This window comes from Diaporthe amygdali (assembly GCF_026229845.1).
Source record: "Diaporthe amygdali strain CAA958 chromosome Unknown NODE_1_length_4327563_cov_65_473760, whole genome shotgun sequence".
NCBI classification, from domain to species: Eukaryota; Fungi; Ascomycota; class Sordariomycetes; order Diaporthales; family Diaporthaceae; genus Diaporthe; species Diaporthe amygdali.
The window spans coordinates 696889-720520 of record NW_026517021.1 but is presented as its reverse complement, the minus strand read 5'-3'; the positions used below and the strand labels follow the sequence as shown (position 1 = coordinate 720520).

Here is a 23632-nt window from a genome sequence, read left to right as displayed (position 1 = left end):
AGGTGCATGTGCGTGCACTCGCTTGTGTGTGTGTGTGTGTGACGGCACTGCTGGCCCCCTTATTCTGCAAGCGTAGGCCTGAGTCAAGGCCTGGTTGTCCGGCTGTCTTCGCAGTGCTGTTGTCAATGCACCGCACTACGATGCGATCATCTAGGCTGTCGGCTCCGTCTTTGTGACCACAGTGACTCCCTTGTTGCACATTACAGGCTAGAATAGGGTGTCGTCTGGGGTGGGGTTGGGCCGCACTTGAGTGGATGCCATCATCCGGCATATCTGCGGGAGGTAAGAGAGCCTTGGACTGACAGCTCACGGGTGCGATGTGGACATCTCTATTCGTTTGTACCTTGATTCAGGACAGGGAAGTACCGTACCAGTGGGCGGTTGGGCTGAGAGAGACCTGGTCCGGCTGGTGTGGGAACCGGATGGGTACCTTACCGTGATATTAGGCGCAGGCTAGTCTTCCCTGCTGGTGCTGTCTTACTGCTCTGCGGCGACCCAGCAAGAGTCTTCGCTGTCGTCACAGCATTGATCTGGTAATCTTGACTTGATTTCCCAAAGCCTTTGAGCTTCATGCACCCTGCCATGGCACCTCGACAAGTGCCGGATACGAGCACTGTGACACGTCTGTGGAACAGCACCAGCTGAACAGAATCTGGGGAACAATACTGGACAGCAGACGCCCTCTTCGTACAGCCCTGTGCTCTCATGGTCTGATTGACCGCCCGAGAATGATGGCCATCAAGTGGGGCATGTCATGACCTCGCCCTTTCGCGCCCGAAGAGCGGATCTACAATGCAACCTTGGCTTCGGCTCTGCTCCCAGCCCTCCACTAACACCGCAAGATTCACAGGAGATTTACAGGCATGGCAAGCACTGACCACTGCTTAAAACAGGTAGGGGTGGAGAACGCGCGAAAAGAAAAAAAAATCGTGAAGCAGACAGAAAATTTCCTGACACTGACGACATGATCCCTCTGTCACGACCAGCTTAACCTCGCAATCACGGTGGCAAGCGCAGATTCTGTCATGAGGAATTTTCCTTCTCTCCCTGCACGCGTGGCTGGCGGTCCTACGAATTACATTACTGGGTCCTGATGGTTCACAAGGGCTCAGACATGATAACGGTTGAGCACATGGACGTCTTCCAAGAAGGGAGGGTGTAGCCGATGTCTTGTACTAGACAGTAGAACGATGTCTTAGACACCCCTCTTCACGCCAACAGGGCTCCAACGGTTGCTCGTGACAAAGTAGCGTGGGGTGCAACTGCAGTGCATGTCTTGTCGATCAGCGCAGAGTCATTCTCTGGTTCTAGCGGAGGATAGGCGGGCAAAGACCAGTCGCATCGTAGCACGAATCTGGCAGCCTTAACCCAGAGGGGCAAACCGAACAGCCAGCCTAGAGGCTGATAGGACCACAAGCTTCTAGTCTTGCCAGCCAGTAGGTGAAGCTCGACTCACGCCAGAAGTTTCCAAATTGACGACAAAGGGTCACTTGTGAGGCTTACAGGCCGCCCGCAGGACGTAAGGAGCGTTTCAGGGGTCAGCCCAGCGGAACCCAGGGCAACACAGCGGAATGCCCAAAACCTTATCATCGACCAGAAAGCTTGTCCCTCACCTGCGTGTACATGTTGACCGGCGAACAAGAGACAGTTGTCAACAAAGCGTGTCATGGCAAATCATATTTCTGACTCTTGTTGACGCCAGCCACCTCACTGCTGATGCGGTAGAGTTTCACATAATCATGTGAAGGCATCATGCTCGTCTCCATCGATCATACCGAATCGGACAGCTACGACTCCTTGCGCCTGGGGCCAGTGCACACAATAGAAAGAGAGGAGCAGCCGACCTCGGGACGACCTCCGCATCCCGACTTCCTCTACACGGAAGTGCCGCTGCAGATCCCGGCAGTCATCGCAGCGCCGGCCCTGCGCTACAGCTGGGAATAATCCGGCGCTGGAGGCTGCAGAAGCGCCATTCCGCAGTGGCACCCCGAACAAGACGATCGTCGCAAACACAGACCGCCAATCTGGGGTGTTTTTGTCACCTCGCACCTCGCAGGCCTTACCCAGTGGCCGCTTCCCCTCATCGTCTGGCTGCGTCTTCTCTCGTCAGCCAAAGCCAAAGCTCGGTGACCGGCAAGGTCGGACCCAGAAATTGGGGACATGTCATGCCCGCGGTTTCACAGGCAGCGGCGTCAGACCGGGGGCTGCATGCAGCTCGCTGAGTGAGCATATGATCCAGAGCAGTGCAAGTGCTTAGGTGTAGGAGGAATAGTTCATCCCAAAGGACGCCCAAGCGCAGCCAGAATATTGACACTAGCCTCAAATGCTTGTGAGCTTCGAGGAAACGCTTGGAAAGGAGCACTCCTTTTCGCAACCCTAACCTGGAACGCGACCACGCTTTTTCTCCCCTCTCCGGGGTCCGCATCAACAACAGAGTCCTGCAATATCTACAGCTCAAGTGTGCACAGATCATGTCACCCGTGAAGATGGTCATCTGAGGTGTTCAATAACTGAGAAATCACATATAGTCCGATGGCTTGAAAGTTCTGATCTGAAAGTATTAGATCTGCTCAGCTGTTAATTTCATGAGAGCGCCCACGAAGGTCCAGATCTCGTCAACAAGAAGAGTAGTGATCCAACAGTCTGCTGAGTTGAGCACCTGGGAATATTTACCTAGTGACTCAAAATCAGCCAAAAATTCGGACCTTTGTATTTCTTTTTACCAGGTTCTAGCTCCTTCAAAGAAGAAATTCATTATGGATAGCTTTGAGCACCACAGGATTCGAAAGGCTGCAACTTGAGACGCGTTGGGAAAGCGAGAGCAGTACGTGCAATACCGATTGCCATGAAAATCCAGAGAATTTACATCGTTGGTGACTGGGATTCTGTAAAGTTGTGCCGCAAGCCGTAAGCAGGTAGTTTCCATCGGCACCAAATCAGGATATCCCACTCCTTTGCACATATTCTATGGCCGGAAGCAAGAGAAGAAACCGCCAGGTCAGTGGGCGGTTTGTCACTACCTCTACCTTTGTCTCTTCAGGTCTATTGTCAAACTTGAAGCGTACGGCAACATTCTGACATATCTCGCAATTTTCAGCCGCACCTCTAAAATCAAGGCAGGATTTATCCCATTGATAGCGTCGCGTCACCGGTCATTTCCAGAGATAATGCTTCTCTGTCCGTCGACAACGAAACAGCACGTGCCGGCATACTCTCAGTAAATCCTCAGACAACTCAAGTATCCCATGTTGGATTCTATGACAACAAGCGAATTGATTAGGAGGTCTATGCCAATGACGATGACAATGACAATGGCAACGCCGTGCCAGGTTTATTCGATGCACAGGCAGAGCGCTCCAACGCACAGCTAGGCAATACCTATACACAGTCAGGGAATGCAGACCCAGGCCATGCCAATAAACTATTAGAGGCTGCTGCCGCATGCACGTCCTGAACGTTCTTTGTTCGGGTCACACTGCTGAGTTCGTCACATGCTGACTGGACCGTATGTTAGCGAATGCGACAGCATACATGCGATTCTACCCATTGACGACGAGAGTTACCGCCGCCGCATATTCACAGTCGTCCTGGCCGCCATTAGCGCACTGTCTTGGACAATGGCACCCAAGCCCTTCTTCAAACCACACGCTTCGAAACACCGGCCTGGAAAGGTACACCAGATGAAGCTCGGCAGGTTCAACGGCGTGACAGGCGTTTGCGATAGACTCCTTAGCGTGTTCAAAATGAAATATGGATTCCTGTCCCCCCCCCCTGCATAGCGGCAAAGGGGATTTGGAAGTCAGGAAAACGTGTTTGGAAATACCAGCGGTCTAGGAACCAGAGTTTTAACGGAAGCGGGCGCTATTGAAGCCTCGAAATTGAACGCCCGCTTGATTTTATACGCCAGAAATAGAAGCTGATTTCGCAAAGAATGGGTGTGTTTGTGGATTATTTGCGGATTGTTACCCCATCTATTATCTATAGTCGTTGGTTCTCACTAGGTAGGCATAGGGCGTTGATAGAAGTGTAATAGCAGCGGGGATTTAAAATTAATCTGTTGTTTTTAGTCAGACTACAATTGTTCTGTAGTCATGTAGTTGTAGTTAACTCTTCGGGTTGAATACATGTAGTTTTGTAGTCTGTAGTCCGAAGAGCTGACTACAGCTACATGATTACAGAATAATTGTAGTCTGACTACAAGACTACAAATTAATTGTAGACAGGCTAGTGACTACAACTGAATTATTCACGAATTTGCTGACTACAACTTTGTAGTTTTAGTCAGGGTACTGACTACAATTATTCAGACTAATCTCAACACTGAATAGCAGATTGGGCTTTTCAAGTGTCTTAGCACATATAATGGAAGCGCATAGAACCCAGCTATATGAAGAATGTAATTGATCATCACTTGTGTCCAAGGACATCCTACAAGGTGCTTAAGGTGCGACATTTGACTCCTCGATCGCAAAGCTGAGGAGGGTTTCAGGAGGCTAGAAGGCTGTGTTTCAATCATAACACCACTGATGACTGATATTGGCCATTGCTGAATCTTTTTTGGCGTGAAATCTTATTGGTAATGCCTCTTTTGGAAAACTGTATTTATACAAGGATAGCCATAACACAAAATGTTCAATATTTACTTCGAATTCACAGACCCTTTGCCCCAGGCATGCGCATTGCGCGATTGTCGCTTTGAACATGGAGTTTTAAGTACGACTCCAAGATGACCAACTATCCGGAGTATGCCCACCTGACATGTCATCTCTTCCTCCTGTATTCCGTGTGTCCATCATCTCGATATCGTCTGAGTCAATGATATTACTCGGCAAGGACTTGCTGCCCTTGCTACCCTTTCTGGACTTTGACCTCGGCTTTGAATCGTCACCTTTGGATGGCCACATTTCGGAGCCTCCAATAGTCCGCTGCTGACCACTAAAGTAACTGGCCGAGTACCTCTGGTCCATTTCGCTGCCTGGCAGCAGCCGACTCACCCAGTCTTTCCACAGGGGCCGGCAAACTGGAATTCCGATGGCAACCATGGTGACTGTCAGCTCTGCTGCATGCCAGATGATTAATGCTGCTCTGTCTCCTGCAATGAGAGATTAGCAAGTCAGCTTTGCTGATCACAGTTGGCCAGACATACTCATGTATTCCCCATCAGACATTGATGGCAGCTCGACTGCTCTCATTATGCCACACGCGCCCGCGCTAACACGATTACTTGTCAGAGATATGATCTTCGATTTGGAAACTCTGGGGCCAGACTTGACAGAACAGAACTTACAAAATGCCCAAGCTAAGACTGTACAGCACAATGTTCTTCTCCCGAGGTGGCACTTAATACAACGGTCAGCCGGGGACTTCTTGCCATCTTGTGCAGTACTTACTCTGGATATTCTTGAGGGTCCACCACGGTAGAGCCGCGAAAATAAAATCACAGAAGAAGCTCAGGATGGCGGCAATGAGGTTCAAGTACACGGCACTGTCACCGCAGACTCCATCCGGATTCAGCCGGTCCCACAGAAAAGATATCGGCCGACATTCAAGCCAGAATGCCAGAAGTCCCGATGTCACAAACAGCCCAAGAAGAGCAGGCGGCAGTATAATCGTCCACCGCGTCTTTCGACCACATGCGCCGAAGATGCGCAGCAGAAAGAAAGCCAGAGCGGTCTTGGAAATCCAGACCGCAACTCCAACAACAGTCTGCCCAGCATTTGTGAGAATTATCACCATTGATCGATCCCATGGATCGGGCACGTCGTCGCGAATTAATCCGAAGCCATAGAAGGCAGATATCGTGATCAGAACGCAGTATGTGACCAGGAGGACCTGTTCGAGACAAGGGGCTGTCAGTAAGTGACAAGATAGGAAATGCTCCCCACACATCGCGTTACTGTACTTACGAATGCAATATTGAAGAGATGATCATCTATCCCTATAGCATCAATGACTTTATACCGGGTATAAAGCCTGAGGAGGACGAATACCAAGGCCAGGGCTACAAGGCACCACAGAGCAGCCAGCGTCTGCGGTGCATTGCCTTGAGGCGATGAAAACGGCGGCATCTCAACAAATAGACATTATCGAAAACACAGAGGCAACAATCACTAGTTCTCGAGGAGTGGCACAGGCCAACTTGTAATTTCTACCAACTCGGAGGCTCTCGCATTCCCGATGATTATCTAAACATCTTTATTTAGGCCTGTCTAAGGCAGAACTGACTCACTAACCAGGCACGCCAGGCTTGGACATCGGATCGACTTGGCATGCTAGCCTGATTAGAGACAAGACAGGCCACCTCAGATCAAAAACTGGAACAGCGTGAAACCGCCGCAGTGGATTAAAGGAGATCATGCCTTGAACGGTTATGCACCGAAAGCATATCTCGGTAGGCCGCACGGAACTTGTGGCGTCTACTATTGACGGTAGCTTCGCCGTAGTGGATAGCGATACCGTGGAGGATGCGAAGGCTATTTCGTATTATCAGCAACACTTCAAGTCGAAATCCACCGGAAATTTGAACGCCATTTTGATATGCATAGGATTGTTAGATGATGTATCTGTGTTTTCTGGATGTTCTCACGCCATAAATCGGCGGTTAATGACTTACCCGAATCTGCCGAAGAGGCCGCTGGCCAACAGAATACTTGATACATCGCGGGATTCACACCTAGTGAACGAATCGGATTACACTCTTCAAACGCATGTTCGCTGCACCTGCCATGGAGTTCTGATCCGTTGCATCGAGGGTGGCGGCTTGTGTGCGGCTGAAGTTTACTAGCACAATCTACTCTTGGTATGCAGTCTTCGTGACTGCGTCGACAGGCTGTTGTCTGCCGTCATCAGTGAACGAGTCAGCCGCCACGGAGATCGCCTTAGCGCCGAGGCATTGGTTCAGCAGCTGAATCAGTGCCGTGCAGGTTTCCTTGCAGGCGCTCGCAGACACTGATGAGACGTCACAATTTGAAGCGCGTCTTGGAAGTGGGACTGACGGTAGCCAAGATCAGTTTCATGATAGAAGAAAGACATTAAGTAGGTGTGGAAAGTTGTTTTCCTACTATTTAAACCACTGGATTTTGTGCGTGCCGGAAATTTGGCAAGCACCGTCTTGGCACGGCGTTCACAATGCGGTAGCACTCGGCGATTCGGAGGCCGACCGGCGGAACAAATATTGTTCCAGCACCAAGATACCCATCGACTGGCAAATCAGATGCTGAGAATGATAGTACTTTATCAGAGTATCAAGATCTTTAATGGCCGGAAGCCGAGTTGGCTTTCGATGTAAGCTTGTTCATGGCAACGAAGCTCACTGTTCGTGCCGTGGATTCGCCTTACGCTAGGATGGCTTCAGCAGAATGGCCAATCGCTCAGTATATTACTTCACAAAACAGATATTACAAGCATATGAATTTACAAATGTGGTGTTCTAATGACATGCCATTTCCACACCTTTAGACATTCTGCGTTCGCTCTACTCGGGTCAAAATGTCGACTGTTGCAAGCACCACCAATGTCAGTCTCACTGAAAACGAATCTCGATATAGCCCTGTGTACAATGTCTTTTACTCTCCCACGGCGGCGTCTGCAGTCAAGGCATTAATGGATGTCGGACTGGGAGATGTCGTATACCTGCCTGGGCAAGAGCGCTTTGAAACTCGGATTGAATCGTATTGGTCACGTACCTCGCAACTCAGACCGTGGGCTGTTGTCCAACCTCGGGACACTCGCGAAGTATCAATGGCCTTGAAGGCCCTTGTAAATACTCCTGGATGTCAGATCGCAATTCGAAGCGGAGGACACATGGCTGCCCCTGGAGCAAGCAGTATTGAAGATGGTGTCACTATTGATCTCGGCCTCCTCCATAGCACCAAATACAACGCTGAAACTAATCTGGCGTCCCTCGAGCCAGGCGCGCGCTGGGGAGATGTGTATGCGGAGCTTGAAAAGTGTGAGTCGCCTACCCTGTGTCCTAACCCTATCTCTTTGAATCGCATGGGCTAACGCCTGGATGTTCCCATGATAAGACAATGTGATGGTTGCAGGTGGCCGTGAACGGGATGTTGCCGTGGCAGGATTCTTGTTAGGCGGCGGGACGAGTCTATATACTTGCCGAAGAGGATTTGGATGCGACCAAGTTATCAATTTTGAGGTGGTACTTGCCGATGGCAGCATTGTCCAAGCTAATCGCGATGTAAATTTCGACTTGTTTCAGGTATTAAAGGGTGGTGGCAACAATTTCGGCATAGTCACCCGTTTCGACATGCAAGCATTCCCAACAAGCCAAGATGGTATATGGGACGCCGTCGTAACTTATCCCAGCAAGTCGACAGACGAATTGTTGGCAGCTCACTTCGAGTTTACCAAGGGTTTGAACAAGGAGTCCGATGCCCATTTATTGCCCTTCGTGAGTAAAATTCTCGAACCTACTCTAGACCTGGAAATTTTCTGACTTAAGAACGAAGTGGTATTCTTCAACCACATCGAAGCGGCCAGTTATTACCGCAATATTGACACAGCTTGACGGCCAAGAGGATAGCAAGTCTCTGGCGAAATTCAAAACTATTTGTGGATGCCAGATTGTGAATGAAGGATCCACAACGGTAGCTAGGAAAATGGAAACGCTCGCAACACCTCCAGGAGAGTGCGTACCCAGAAATATGATTGCGAGCAACCAGGCAACTTGACCTATTCAACACAGACTGATGTTTTGCATGAACAGATACACAACTTTTAATTTACTTCTGAAACTCGACATGCGGATCCTCACGAAGATATCAGAGACCCACGCGAGCATAGTTCGCAGTTTTGCAGAACGTTTACCCGATAGGGAGATTGCAGTCTACTTCGTAGTCCACCCGTTTCCCGCTTGTTTTGGCCGGAACTCTGCCGCCTGTGCGGGAAATATTATGGGCGTCGAAAATATCGAGGACGACTGCATTCTTCTTCAAGCATCGCTGGCGACCGACAATTTACACAGATCCGCTTACGTCTCAACATTCAAAGAGGGTCTTGATGAGCTCGAGGCTTTTTCTCAGTCGATCGACCAGTAAGTCGTCACAAATTGCCATCGTGACGCATGAATACTGAAGGGAGCACCAGAAATATGGGATTTCGTTATCTTAATTACAGTGATATCTCTCAGGACCCATTGAGCACGTACGGAGAGGACAATTTCAAGCGAATGCGGGAAGTGGCTATGAAGTACGACCCAACCGGTGTCTTCCAAACGAGAGTACCTGGGGGTTTCAAACTATCTAAGGCTAAAATCTGGAGAGGATAGTAAGACGCCCGGACTGGGGATTGTTGCTCAGTTGTACAGGAACTAGTTCTCTGCACATAAGGGTAATCAAGAAAGCTAAGCGGTAAACCTAAGTCCTCAACGCCTCTCACCTCCCTTTCAACGAGGTAATTATCCCAGCAATACTCTAGCCAGTGATGTCAAGACTGTCATGGTTTGGCAATGCTGCCGAGAACACTGCACCGCTAGCGAACATCGAGTGGCAACGGTGCGTCGTATTTGCGCGATAAGGCACAAAAACTTGTAGAGTGACGCATCTTGTTCTTCCAAGCTAGCATGTCAACCAGGGTTTTGAAGCGCCAATGCAGCGTCAAAGTGACTAATTATGGTGCCTTCCGGCGGGCGTATAGCATACATGAAAATGGTAATCCGCAAGCCGCAGCCTGCCATACGGGTTGGCAGGCTTGACGATTAGGCCAATTATGTCGATCTATTACTCAGTTTACGAACCTAACGTTCAGCACATTTCATTGTCCTAACTATGGTGGCATCATCGGCAATGTCGATGTCAAGCAAGCTCTTCAACATGGTGCGCTCTATCGGGGTGAATCGGCGTGCCATACCACGATACCACTCTGGCTCGATTTATGTCAGGTGATATATATGGTACGTTCAGTCGTAAAGCGACACTTCAGGCCTTCGCCCCGCGTAGACACGTCAATTTCACGGCTGTGTTGACGCGTTGAAAACTTGCGGCAACATTTGGGTTATTGTAGCTTGGAGCGTCACTAGCGTGGTTTTGGAACAATTGAATGCATAGGCTAGCAAGGGTGTTAACTCACTGCTCAAAGTGCGGCGCCCGGCTGCCGGATACAGGCAGGACAAGACGGGTGCCGTAATACGTACAGCATGCCAGGTTTCAAGGTTCACCGGGGTACGGCACTCTAACAGAACCGGGGGGGAGAGTCCATGCGTGATGGGTCGGTCCAATGAGATTTTGCGAAGAATTTGCCCTCACGGATTGGTCTACACGCGTGGTGACCTGCAACTGAGTTGGTAATCCTCGCAGAACCCTTTCCGTACGGACAAGCTTCAATGATATGAGGATTTGACGCTCGTTGTTACACTCACAGATGACCGGCAAGGCGCAAGATCTGTGCACATAAGAGTTAAGGAAAGATTTTCCGAGGCTGGAATTAATTTTCGAAGTCTCCATGTACCAGACTTGTGGAATAGTCCCCTGCCCCTGATGACCCCAGAATGCTTGCATGTATACGCTGAGAACCGCCAAGTGCCCGAGAAAGCACATGGCTATGGATATCAACATTTCCGAAGTTAACAGAATCGGCGAGGACCCAAGCTGCCTGGACCTCTCGTGTACGTCTACACAGACTGGTGTGGCTCCTGTGCTAGACGCCGACTGTTTTTCAGCAAGTCCGTACCCAAACCTACCTAGCTAATTCACGTGCATCCATTCACGAGCGAAGTCGATCTAGGCACACCCGACATTGGGCGCGTCTCTCAGCATGGTGATAGCAATATTCCGCGATTCCTTCTTTGGGTGGTGCTGTCGCTTTGTCACGGGAGGTAGAGTCTTCAAGTATCCTGAGGAGACTCAGCCTGCCATATGGCAGCACTATCTTGCCGACGACGATCCCTTCCTCACAACCATCGGAGTAGCAGTAACAAGTCCAATAGTACCTCAGCTGCCTCCAAAGAATCCTAGAAGAAATTCTCCGCCTGCAGGAGAATCGACATTTCACCAAAATAGCTATTTTGCTGAGGAATATCAGCAGGCAAGACACCCCCAGTATCCACCATTGCCTCCTGAGCCCCCGGAAGAAGTTCGTATAAGAAAATCGCGGCGCCCAAGTGAAGAGAGCGTGGGAAGGTCGGCGTGGCTGAACAGCAAGCCGTCGTCAGCAACACTTGTACCAGAGGGACCCTACCCTTCAAACACTGCGGAGACAAGCCGACTTGACAGCTTCGGTGGACAATCCAGTTATCGTCTGCGCGAAGACTTCAGGTTTACCCCCAAAGCAGCAAGACTCAGCTACAGCCGCTCCGCTGAGACACTCTTCTCTCCGGCCCTTGAACATGAGAGGGCCTATCCCCCAAACAGCCCTAGGGACACTAACAGGAGGACCGGCCAGCCTACAGTGGAGAGAGCTGTTTTGGAACGGAGGAATTCACCGATGCAAAAAAAGAACACCCCTGCCGTAAGTTAGCCCTCGACCGTGAGTGACGGTGGTACTCAGGCAAACGCCCTTTCAAATGTTAATATTACGACTGAGTATAGAGAGCCAACAACAAGTCTGCCTCTGTGAAACGCTACTTCATCGGCTTCGAAATTCTCAAGTTCATCTCATGTATGATTTTCATTGGGTCCGAGAAGACAGTTACGGTCACAAGTAGCCGACAAGACCTTTCTTCCCACCCAGTCAAGCGGCCAAGATTTACCGGAGATAGGCGTTCAAGACCAAAGCGACGGTTTAGTGACGAGATTCCTCTGCAAGAAATTCGGGTCGATAAAGTAGATGTTGAAAAGGGCCTAGATGATTCCGGAGAAACTTGGGATTCCAACGAAGTTCTGGTTCCGGACTGGGAAGTTGATAGAAGAGCAGGCTTTTACATTGTTGGCTGGTACGGTTCAGACGATCCAGAGGTAAGTTCAGCACATGACATGCCAAGCCAATGATAAACTAATACGGTGGCGCAGAACCCTCAGAATTGGTCGGCGGCCACGAAGCTGTTTGTCACTTTCGAAGTGTGCCTTCTTACGTTCGCAGTCTACATTGCCGCTGCCATTTACTCCTCGGCGGTCGGTGACATTGGCCGAGCCTTTGGCGTCTCACATGTCATGTCAATATCGGGACTCACAGCCTTCGTGGTTGGCTATGGCTTTGGACCTATGCTCTGGTCGCCTCTGTCGGAGCTCCCGGCCATTGGTCGCACCAGCGTCTACATTTTGACGCTGGTTGCTTTTGTGGCTCTACAAGTGCCCACGGCTCTAGCTACGAATATTTCCACCCTCCTCGGTCTGCGCTTTCTGGCCGGTTTCGTGGGTAGCCCAAGTCTAGCGACCGGAGGAGCGAGCATTGCCGAGATGTTCACTCCAACCAAAGGTGCCTACGGTATGGCTCTTTGGGGGCTCTTCTGCATCTGTGGACCGACGTTGGGTCCGCTCATTGGAGGTTTTGCTGTCGAGGCAAGAGATTGGACTTGGGTCTTTCTGATTGTCTTCTGGATCTCTTCATTCACGCTCCTCGTCCTATTCTTTCTGCTTCCAGAAACATCGGCTGCCAATATTCTGCACAGGAGGGCAAGCCGGTTGCGGAAATTGACTGGGAACCCTAAGCTCGTCTGCGAAGCGGACATCGCCTCGCATGAGCGAGGCGTCACGTTGAAAGATATGCTAATGAATACGCTTGTGCGACCGTTCACGGTGACATTCACAGAGCCGATCGTTCTAGCGCTCAATTTGTACTCGGCATTTATCTATGGTTTGCTGTATATGTGGTTCGAATCTTTTCCAATTGTCTTCATAGACATATATGGATTCAGCCTTGGGACTTCAGGGCTGATGTTCTTGGGTATCTTGATTGGTGCCATCCTCACGCTACCCGGGTACTTTTGGTGGCTACACAAGTCTCTTGAGCCCAAAGTTGCGAAACACGGTGGTGAGTCGACAATCCAGGTCCTTCAAGCAATTTACCCCACAACATCATGCAATTGTCATATGCTCACTTCAGTATTTAGACCTGGTCCCGGAGTGGATTCTACCGCCTTGTTATGTGGGCGCTGTCTCTTTGCCCGTGTGCTTATTTTGGTTCGGCTGGACCAGCAGGGCAGACATACACTGGATTGTGCCTGTGATTGGCACTGCATTTTTCTCGGTGGCAATAGTTCTACTTTTCAATGCTCTCTTGAACTATTTGGTTCTAGCATATCCGACGCAAGCCGCAACAGTACTTGCAGGAAATGACCTAAGTCGCTGCCTCGTGGGCGCAACATTCCCGCTTTTCGCCACAAATATCTATGAGGGTCTTGGTGTGGCTTGGAGTACGTCTGTCTTGGGGTTTATCGCAGTGGCTTTTACACCTATTCCCTTCATCTTAGTCAAATACGGCACATGGCTGCGAAACAAGAGCAAAATGGCTAGACATGATTTGTAGCAACTTAGACAGGAGGATTAGATGCAACAGCCTTGTGATGGAAATACACTATTTCAGCTCTTTTTAGTCCTCATTTTGAGTTCTCATTAATTGGCTATGCATGCCCGCGCAGAGTGACAGTCGTGTACTCAGAAGGTGGCCAACTGACAGCTACGTTAATTCCTATGAACTGTTTGACCAAGCACTTTTGAAAGAGTTGTATAAATTACTGAACTCGACCATGCGCAGAGTGGTGGGCAGTAGCCGCGGACGAATGGGGTATGAGGGTGTACCCGGGTGCCGAGTTCCGCATAACTCGCATAACTCCGACTGTGCAGGATTATTCGAAAGAAAGACTTCTCAGGTTCGCAGCTTCATGCCAGAACTATCAGAAGCTGCTCATTTTCAGTGACTTATTGACTGAAATGCTTAAAACGCCCGCCACTCTCTTGAAAGTACACATATACTCTGCCAACTTATCCACAACTTACCTGCATCTCAGACACACCAACACAATATAATTGACGATCGGTTTTTGTGAACAATGTCTCCATCACTATCAGCATCAGACCTGTTCAATGTCAAGGACCTAGTAGCTGTCGTCACTGGAGGTGCCACGGGTGAGTAAACGGTAACATAGCAGTCTATATGAGATCATCCGCAGTAACAGAGAAGGCAGGCATTGGTCTCATGATAGCAAAAGCCCTCGAAGAGAATGGAGCCAAAGTCTATATCATTGGACGACGCAAAGATGTTTTGGAAAGAGTGGCCAAGACAGAAGCTGTATGTTCAGATCGATTGGCCAACCGCTCTTTGTATTCAATGTTGGCCCATTAGCAATTGCTATAACTGGACAGTGTTGACATTTTATTCACCCAGAAATTCAGTAACCTCATCCCCATTGTAGGCGACGTCACATCAAAGGCGGACTTAGAAAAGGTGACGAAGCGGATCTCATCCGAAGTTGGCTACATCAACTTGCTGGTGGCCAACGCCGGCACCACGGGTCCAATGTTCGGTGATAACATCTCCATTTGTGGGCCAGACCAGTCTCCCTTGTCAGATGTGCAGAGAGATCTTTGGAACATCGATCCAGACCTCTTCCTCAATACGTTTGCCACAAATATTGGTGGTCCTTTCTGGTCCATAGTGGCGTTCCTCCCGCTTCTAGATGCAGGCAACAAGAAGGGAAACGTTCTGCAAAGCTCTCAAGTGGTTACAACAGGATCAGAAGCGGCATACGACAGAATTCCTATTCCGCATTATACGTACAGTGCCAGCAAGGCGGGATTGACCCACATGATGAAGCAGTTTGCAACTACCTTTACCAGATACAAGATCCGGTTCAATGTGATCGCGCCTGGCCGTAAGCCCCCGTCATCGGTGTTTTGTTCTGACACTCGCATCATGTCTAACGCGGCCGCAGTCTATCCCTCGGAGTTGACAGCGGGCTTCATCGCTAGTACCGAGAACTTGTCAGACGATGAGAAATCGTCTCTTGTATCACCGTTGCAGAGGCCGGGAAACATGGAGGACATGGCTGGTGTAATCATATGGCTTGCATCTAGGGCTGGCGCATGGGTCCACGGCAATGTAGTTCTCACTGATGGGGGCAAGATAAGTTCTGTTCCTGCCACGTACTAGATCCATAAACTTCATTAAAGACCACTACAAATTTCGCGAAATTCAAAATAGCTCTTGGCAATTCTCCTCCTCTGAAATCTGAAAGCATAGTTTGGAGAGTCTGTCATTCATTTTTCTAACCCCCATCTGAAACTTCCAGCCGTTGCTTGTGTCGTGGCTTTCCCTGAGAGTGAACACCAGTAACCGGTGAGGCCCTAAAAATGATGTGCGGAGCATATTTGATGGCTTCTCCACCGCAGACTCCCGGTAAGCATGGCTGAAGCCAAAGCTATTTATTTGTGTCTTAGAGGAACATCTTGGACTCCCAATGACAAGCAGAATTTCCCATGGACCGAGTTGCTGCATATGTCACGACTTCAGCAAGTAATATTGAGACAAGTCACCAAGTCCTACCGAAGCTGCACGTCAACGGTGTGGGACCTCAGATTAGCGGCTCTTTACAAGACGGGCCAGGAGCTGATCTCAGGTTTCCAAGAGCGGTGACGAGTAGAATAGTTTCAGGCAAGGTAAAGTTAGTCCGGCTTACTGCCTTGGTCAGATTGTACACAGCCAGAAATTAGATAGATGTGTGCCAGTGTTCAGCTGCCCATTGCGGCTCTAAAAATGGTCCAGGCAGAATCCACTGCAGAGTCCCCCGAGCGCCCATTGGCTCGAACATGACCCAACTCGGATCGACAACTCTCCAAGATTCCTACCACACGCTACAATTCCTACTTTGGGTTCTCCTTCTCGAATTTCAGGTCACTTGGGTCTCGCTGCGAGAGTGCAATTGACCGCCTCATGGTTGAAATCCTGATGTAGGCACGACTCAGAGCTTCGTATGGAAATGATAGTCATTCCAGCACCATCAAACACTCATTTTTAGTATTTTCCTGGTCAAGGATACTATTTGCTCAGGTTGAGGCAATTTTGAGAGTTTATTTAGAACGGAAACACTTCGCATAAATTGTCATTGAATAATAGACTTGATTCACGCAACAGTGTGAAGGAAGCGCTGACAGACTCGGCATTGACTTTATGTCGAACTACTTGCTTTAGTCTAACAACAGCGGATGTGCCTGATTTACTTTGAACTTTGGCCGATGATACGGCTATATATCACATGCTGTGCCTTTCTGTATGGAAGTGTGTCCAAAGGGTTCACCACTCGATCTCCTTCCCATCATACCTGCCCGGTGATTTTTCGTGGCCAGGAACGTGTATGTTGAGGAACTTGCCATTCTGAGCCGGCGTAGATGCAAGGACAATTCTTTTGATCTCGGCAGCGCCGACATCGACAGTAAAATCGCCATAATCGGTACCTAGATCTGTCTTGAGCCACTAGACGCAAGATTTTGTGAGTTACGTGCACGTCTCATGTAAATTGAAGTTTCGCACTCACCCCCGGGGATACTAGAAGACACGTGAACCCCTCTTCGGCGAGATCTAAAGAGAATTGCTTGTTGAGCATGTGAAGGCCTGCCTTAGAAACCTTGTATGCGGACCCTTGAGCAATGTTCATAGCGTCTGCCCACGCAATAGAACCCATAGTCGAGGAGCTGTATTCATATGATTAGTACCTAACCTGTAGAGAGCCTATGATCTCGGCAATTACAATAAAAGAAATGTTGATGCAGAAAGCTTACATGTTGATTATTTTCTTCTGTGTACCTGCTCGGAGAAGCGGCAAAAATGCTGTGATCACGCGGTGGGGTCCTACAAGGTTGGTTTCAAGGATCCGGGAGAAATCAGCTGCACTGAAGTCCTCCATCTTGTTGTTGGGACTATGCTGCTGTATGGCGGCGTTGTTGATGAGAACGTCTAGACCCTTGGACCCAAGCTGGCCTTTGATCTCTTGGGCCGCGTTCTCTACACTTTTGGTATCGTCGACTGACGCAATGATGTTGACGATCCGTCCATTGTTGCGAGTGATTAGATCGCTCAATGCCGTGGATGGTGGACTACGTGTTACTGCAAAGATTTTGGATACCTGTGATTCTGGTAGCTCGGAGAGTTGCTTCGTCAGCTCAAAGCCGAGCCCCTTCGCCGTTCCGGTGATTAGATAGGTCGCCATCTCAGATATGAGCTTCGCTGTAATGTGTTGCATGTACAGATCGGACGTTGAGGATCCACTCCTCGATTTTAGGGCTAGTGCGAGTGTATCAAAGCTTTATACAAGCCGATCTAGATCCAAACTAGTCCACATGAGAGTAGAGATCGTTCTAGGGACACTGCAGGGGCAACACGCTGAGCAATCTGCCGGGGACGCTCTAATGGTCAGCGGCTCGATCTTGCATGCATGTGCTACTGTGATAAGGTTTCGCCGTCAGGGCGGGGTGACAACCATAGGCCGTCTCCAATTATCGGCGGCCGTTCACTCGAGGTTCTCAAATGGAGATCTCTATACCTGTATGGGTTCTCGCAGCACCCTAGCGCAGCCGCTTTCCGGGTGCCGAATAAACCTCGGACACATTCTCGGATCCTGTTCATTTCAAAGCTCCGACTATGCCGGCCATCATGCTCCGCAGCTCGCTCTGGCCTTCTTTGTCTCTCAACGGCTGGACTTCACTGCGCAAATTGGCCTTTCGGGAAGATTCCATTGTGATGAAGTTCCACTTAAATCAATGAACCCGATGAGATACTACGAAGAAATGAGATTTACACGATGGCGCTAGAATACTTAATGCCGTGGTCGACTTGGTGGCCAAGAATGGACCATGCGTCATCCAACAAGTCCTTCTTTGACCGAACAGAGCGTACCTCAGACGTTGTATAGCAAAGTGCTTGCACAGGCCCTCTGCCATAATAGTCCTCAATTTCAAGTCTTCCGACGTATCACAGACCAGCTTGCACCATGAAGTCTTCTGCCATGAGCAATAGGGTGATGCATTCGTTGCTCTGGGCACTTGCCACACAAACTGCCGCGACGTTGCCCTCTTCTACATCCCGTCGCCAGTCTGGTGGTGGGGGCCAAGTTCAACAAGTAGACTATGTGGTCGTCGGGGGAGGAACAGCAGGGTTTGTGGTGGCTGAGCAGCTATCGCGCAACCCTGATATGACTGTGATGCTGTTGGAAGCCGGCCCAGACAACGCGGATGTCGAAAACATAGACGTACCGCTTTTCGCACCGCGGCTGCTTTTTACTGAGCACGCCTGGAACTACACGTCCCAGCCCGATCCAAACCTCAACGGCCGCACGCCGACACTCGACCAAGGCCGTGGCTTTGGTGGTGGTAGCGCTATTAATTATCTTGGACATTGCCGTGGCGCTGCTTCAATCTTTGATGAATGGGCTGAGATCGCAGATGACGATGGGTTGCGCTGGAACAACCTAGTCGAGCATTTCAGAGCTGTTACTCACTATAACCGATTGCCTGACCAAACATTCAACCCACCAGTGAACCACAGTGTGTACGGCACTGGCCCTATAGAGCTCACAATGCGGAACAACGACCTCGGAATTGAGACAGCCGTCATGATGGCCTATACCTCCGCACTGGACCTTCCCCTAGTCGACTTGAGTGATGGTACCGGTATTGGTGTTTCAACCGGTCTCGTTGGTATACGTGCGGAGAACAGAACTAGAGTATTTGCTCCTCAGGCTTTTGGCTGGCAAATGGCTACTAGATCGAATGCTCAGCAACTGCATCATGCTTGGGTAACTAGGGTCAACTTTGACGGTACTCGTGCAACCGGTGTGACTTATGTGAATCCCGACGATCCTTCAGAAGAAACCACAATTCAGGCCAGGGAAGTGATACTCTCAGGTGGTGCCATAAACAGCCCAAAGGTAAGTGACTTTTATTGCAGTAGAAACTTGTTTAATCACAGCTGACTGACATCGTGCATCAGCTTCTCATGCTCTCCGGTGTGGGGCCAGCCGACCATCTTCGAAACCTGAGCATTAATGTGGTGGCCGACATTCCAGAAATTGGGAGGAACTTGTGAGTCGAGAACCGTCAACCGTGAATAAATGTCTACAAAAAGGAGGTATTCTTACAGCTATTTGCAATTTTCTCATAGATTTGACCACCACAATTCCTTCATTGAGTACGAAGTTGTCGATGATGTGCAGACGCTGTACCAGTACGACAACAACAATACTATGGCTGCCCAGGCCAATGCAGACTATACACAGCCGGCCTCTCCAGGAGTTTTGGGGTCACCCAACGGAGTTTCATTTGCTGTGTACCGTGCTCCCGACTCAGTGTTCGACAACGTCAATAGCACCTTTCACAAAGACCTTCCCAAGGACCGGGGACAGCTTTTGATCCAGTGCGCTACACTTCCTTTGAGCGGAAATTCCACGGGAAATGTTGTCTCAGGTTTCGTTGGTCTCGTACAACCTGAAGCAAACGGAGAGATGCATCTAGCCTCCAATGACTTCCGCGATGATCCGATCATCAACTCTAACTACTGGGGTTCGGCAAGTATGTGCGACCTAATCTGGCACTTTCGTTGCGTTCAATACTCAATTAAAAATCGTTGAGACTTGATACAAGACACACTAATCATCTCTCTTTTATCATCCAGGTGACAAAGCGGCCATGCTTCATGGATATAAGAGGCTTCGCGATGTCTGGGCAGACAAATCGCTCAGCAAACTCGTTGTTCGCGAGGTGTATCCAGGCCCGGACGTCGTATCAGATGAAGACCTATGGCGCGCTATCCAGAATTCAGCGACCACATTTCATCACCCTGTAAGTGAAGTGGAAGGTGTTGATAGAAAGTTCAATGTTCTGCCAGTTGTGGTCCTACCAAATGGATTGCTGATTATGATATAGGTTGGCACAATTTCACTTGGTCGCGTCTTGGAGGGCGGATCTTTTCGGATCCGAGGGCTTGACGGCATCCGTGTCATAGATTCATCTGCTATGCCATATGCCACTGGGTGCCACCCAATGGCGTCCGTGTACGCCTTTGCGCATTATGGTGCGCAACAGGTCATTGAACAGGACAATTTTGGCAATAATCCACTCAGCAGCAATACCACGCAGTCTGGATAAGAAGAATGCCATAGACAGTGGCAAATTGGCGCTTTGAAAGAGCAGAAACGAGAGAACACCCCTCATAATGAATGACATTGTGCGGTAAAGGACTATTCCTAATGTGAAATAAAGAATCCGAGAAGAGCATGTCCATCGCTAGCTTTGAATTCATCCGGCTCAATCCATTGTTATATTCCAATGCTATTCTTTTTCGTCCTTTACCTTTTTCAATCTTCTTTGATGACCAAAACAATCGTATTCATAGTGTGTTCACCAATGATAACGTTTTCTCGTTGTACAGAGGCGTATGCAATGCTTCCAAACTGCACGTAGGATAGTTTCCCGATCGGATATAAATACCGTGGAACTGTCATGTGAACTTGTTCTCTAAATTACGATCAAACAACAACCACAGGAATCACAACAGAAACAGCCGACATTTCATCCTCATCCAGCCAAGAGCCGGATCATTTGAAGAGATGGAGGCGCAAAATCAGCTCGAGAGTCTTCTTCTGTTGTCGGACTCCGACCCTACCAACAATTTGAGCAATCTGTTACCTACTTCCCCACCTGTAAGTTTGGAAGACTTTATCACACAATGTGGTCAACTTATCTATGGCGTAGACCCCCGGGATCATGTTGTCGATCCCCGAAAACGATCAATACCTCTACCCAAGTCCAGACTGTTCATAACGCCATTTCAATTGTGGGAGGCTATGAGAATGCTCGATCAACGGCAGCGCACTGGACTACGCGGCGGTCTCCAGGCCAGCGGGACTGGACTTGGCAAGAATTTTCTGGTCATAATCGTCTGTATACTACGTTCTCGCATTTTTGAATCTGAACGTCAGGTGAAGCAGTTCTGGGAAAAGACCAAGCCGAGTCCCAAGAAATCACCAAATACGAATGCTCATTTACCCCAGTCTGCCAGGGGCGACAATCTGTGTTGTCCTTCGCAAAAGGATTCCGACATAGTCTGCTTCTGTGTTCCTACATCAAAGGCCAGGAATCTAGTAGACTCGGGAGTCATTCCACGCGGAATATCCCTAATTCAAGCACCTCTTCAACTCATAGGGCAGTATATCCAGATTTTTGAAAACGCAGCCCTCAACACTTCGGCCTACAACCTCTGTATTGTCCATTCTGAGGTACCAGCCCGACTGAAACGCGATTTTGGTGCAATGGTAAGATCACTAGCCCAGCCATCCACAAGGGACTCTCCGGCCCCGGAAACATTCATTGTTGTATCTTCTCACGGAAACCCCACCGTCTTCGAGAAATTTGCAAACGCGTCCGTAAACGTCGGAGTAATGTTCTCAGATGAATGCCATTTGGCCATGAAATTAGAATCTCGATCAATGGCTATTGCTGTGGCACAATCGAAGGTAGGTAGAGGAGGCATGGATCTCTGGCTGGTTAGCGCCACTCCAATCCGCTTTTTGATCGACTGGGAATTGCCAATCAGTTTGATCGCAAACTCTATCGACTTGTCACGAGCCGCGTCTGTGATGGACGTTGTCACAGCACACGCGGCCGCAAAGTCTTCGGACGACAACATGCGAAGATTCCTCGCTCTTTGGTCCAAAGTCTTCGACAAGGATCTCGTTCTTCGTAATGTCGTGACATCCCAATTTTGTGGCAAGTCAATCACAGATCTGCAGACTATACTGCCAAACACAGTATGGCTTAAAACACCAGATCAGCATCATGAAGACGTTCAAGCAGTGGCGCACCAGGCCAGAGAGGTAATTCGTACAAAAGCACTCGCAGCCCAGGAGGATGAAGCACCATTTCAGCCGGATTATGCTTCTGGTATTGATCCCAGACTGTATTTTGTGTCTTTATTCCCGGGGGCAGCTGCTCTCATCCGCAATGGTCTGCTCAGCGTGGATGAGAAGAACATCACGGATAGCATATCGGCCATCAAGGACTCTAACAAGTTGAAGGTCGAGAAGAGCGCACACTTTCCGCAATATCTAGATGAGATTGCCCGCAACTCTCCGAAATTGGACTTCGTGTTGGAGGAGATTGAGCGCATGCAAAGGGACAAGGACGTACGCGCAGCAGATCCCGAGCTCCCAGCCAACAGCCATGGGGAGAATCTTGCCCTCAAAAAGATGGTCATAATCACGCCTACACTTGGCACCGCGGTTTTCCTGTACTTGATCCTCCTCAAACGTGTACCAGACTTGGCCCCTGCGTTGCTTCATTCCCGGGCTCGCGCTTCTGATCGCGAGGCAGCCCTGAACAGCTTCACTTCGCTTACAGCTCGGAAGACGGCCAGACATTCGTACATTCTCATCACTTCATTCTCGGGGGGAGGAACTGGTCTGAACCTGCAATCAGCTAACTATCAGATCCTCATGAGTCCTCTGAGCAGTCGAGACCATGAAGTCCAAGCCTTTGCACGAACAAACAGAACTGGGCAACGGCTAGCGCTGCATCATAGCAGACTTATCTCCGTGGATAGTGCTGCCGACAGGATCAATGTTGTGAGTTTCGCTGGTCGCTCTATTAAAAATGACCCATTTGAGATGGGCCGAAGGCTTGTGTTGTCAGAGTCAGATGGTTTCAAAAGGGTCCAGCGGCTGGAAGATTGGGGTTACCAAGTCGATGACACGGAAATCGATTCGCTTCCATACATGGTAGAGAACCTATACTCCTCGGGGTGTGAGTACCAAGCTTGTAAAATTACTTATCCGGCAGAAAGCAAGCAGTCTATTGATGAGTTAGTTTACTTTGGCTCGAATACAACGGCCCGCGACGTTCTCTGTATCAATGAGGCTTGGAATGCGCGCAGAGACTCACGTGCCAGACATGAAAACTTGCCTCTGCGAGATATATTGCTCGGTCTTTGGGTGTTCAACCTCAACCGATCGGCGCATGATCTCAAGCACTTGGTGTATTTCACTGTGATAGAAGCGTCTCTCAACCACACACTCCGGCCTCATGTGTATCGTTTGCTTGGCGAAGACATGAGGAACCAACTGGTCATTCACAGGGAAAGCGAATCGCCCCAAGAAGCAGAGGCATTTTCATTGCTCATCGAGGAAGCGCCCTTTTGCGCAGGCGCTGAAAAGATGTTGCAGGAGTATTCTGAATTTACAGATGTACACATTGCGTCTTTCGACTTTCTACCTGTCATATTGGAGGGCATGGATGACGACGAGCCATTTTTTGATTTCAGGATCAATTTTGAATAGCTCGTAATGATATTCCTAAAGGTAAGTTATAATTTTCTTCTCAATGTAATAATAAAAACCAGTCCCATTGTCTTGTCTTAATTACATTCGCACACATGAAATATGGATCTTTCTGGCGTAAAAATGTGGACAACACCTGTTGTGCTAGGATCCCATCAGCCTTTCTCATCATCATTGGCACATGGTCTGCCGGTGGGATCAATCAGAACCACTTCTGACTAAACGAGATTTTCCGGTGTACAATAGCTATCTGTGTCTGAATGTGTCATGACTTATTATCAAGTGTATATACACGGGGTGGACGGGCTTAAAACAATGAGATTGGCCGCAAAAGAAGGTTAAATGTTTCCACTCGGCCGGGTTGCGGCCCGAGGCACCCGGCCGATTGGTTTGGAGCCGCTAGGCCTGAAACAGTCTGCTAAT

The 23632-nt window shown here is 49.3% G+C and overlaps 5 protein-coding genes across 5 annotated transcripts; 3 read left to right on the top strand and 2 right to left on the bottom strand.

The window, feature by feature from the left end:
* Positions 1–1623: 1623 nt before the first annotated feature.
* J7T55_005779 (uncharacterized protein) lies at positions 1624–1944 on the top strand (the record flags this gene model as incomplete). Its single annotated transcript, XM_053137066.1, has 2 exons — positions 1624–1663; positions 1748–1944. 2 exons carry the CDS (start codon positions 1624–1626, stop codon positions 1942–1944), a joined length of 237 nt encoding a protein of 78 aa, XP_053000550.1.
* Positions 1945–4650: 2706 nt separating this feature from the next.
* On the bottom strand, positions 4651–6068 carry J7T55_005778 (uncharacterized protein; the record flags this gene model as incomplete). Its single annotated transcript, XM_053137055.1, has 6 exons — positions 4651–4693; positions 4759–5092; positions 5147–5211; positions 5288–5339; positions 5391–5832; positions 5907–6068. The coding sequence occupies 6 exons, from the start codon at positions 6066–6068 to the stop codon at positions 4651–4653; spliced, it is 1098 nt and encodes a 365-aa protein (XP_053000549.1).
* Positions 6069–7488: 1420 nt separating this feature from the next.
* On the top strand, positions 7489–15522 carry J7T55_005777 (uncharacterized protein; the record flags this gene model as incomplete). The annotated part of the gene is made up of 22 exons (XM_053137044.1): positions 7489–7951; positions 8139–8407; positions 8520–8644; positions 8723–9049; positions 9133–9235; positions 9433–9509; positions 9763–9907; positions 10062–10175; positions 10501–10618; positions 10778–11460; positions 11541–11610; positions 11683–11906; positions 11961–12921; positions 13001–13303; positions 13645–13803; positions 13959–14015; positions 14093–14178; positions 14275–14761; positions 14822–14988; positions 15179–15225; positions 15279–15285; positions 15358–15522. 22 exons carry the CDS (start codon positions 7489–7491, stop codon positions 15520–15522), a joined length of 5157 nt encoding a protein of 1718 aa, XP_053000548.1.
* A 657-nt stretch (positions 15523–16179) lies between these two features.
* J7T55_005776 (uncharacterized protein) lies at positions 16180–17125 on the bottom strand (the record flags this gene model as incomplete). Its single annotated transcript, XM_053137033.1, has 3 exons — positions 16180–16359; positions 16421–16577; positions 16665–17125. 3 exons carry the CDS (start codon positions 17123–17125, stop codon positions 16180–16182), a joined length of 798 nt encoding a protein of 265 aa, XP_053000547.1.
* A 747-nt stretch (positions 17126–17872) lies between these two features.
* On the top strand, positions 17873–23209 carry J7T55_005775 (glucose-methanol-choline oxidoreductase; the record flags this gene model as incomplete). The annotated part of the gene is made up of 9 exons (XM_053137022.1): positions 17873–18808; positions 18871–18962; positions 19042–19448; positions 19552–19718; positions 19803–19950; positions 20308–20335; positions 20440–20578; positions 20684–22676; positions 22740–23209. 9 exons carry the CDS (start codon positions 17873–17875, stop codon positions 23207–23209), a joined length of 4380 nt encoding a protein of 1459 aa, XP_053000546.1.
* Positions 23210–23632: the final 423 nt, after the last annotated feature.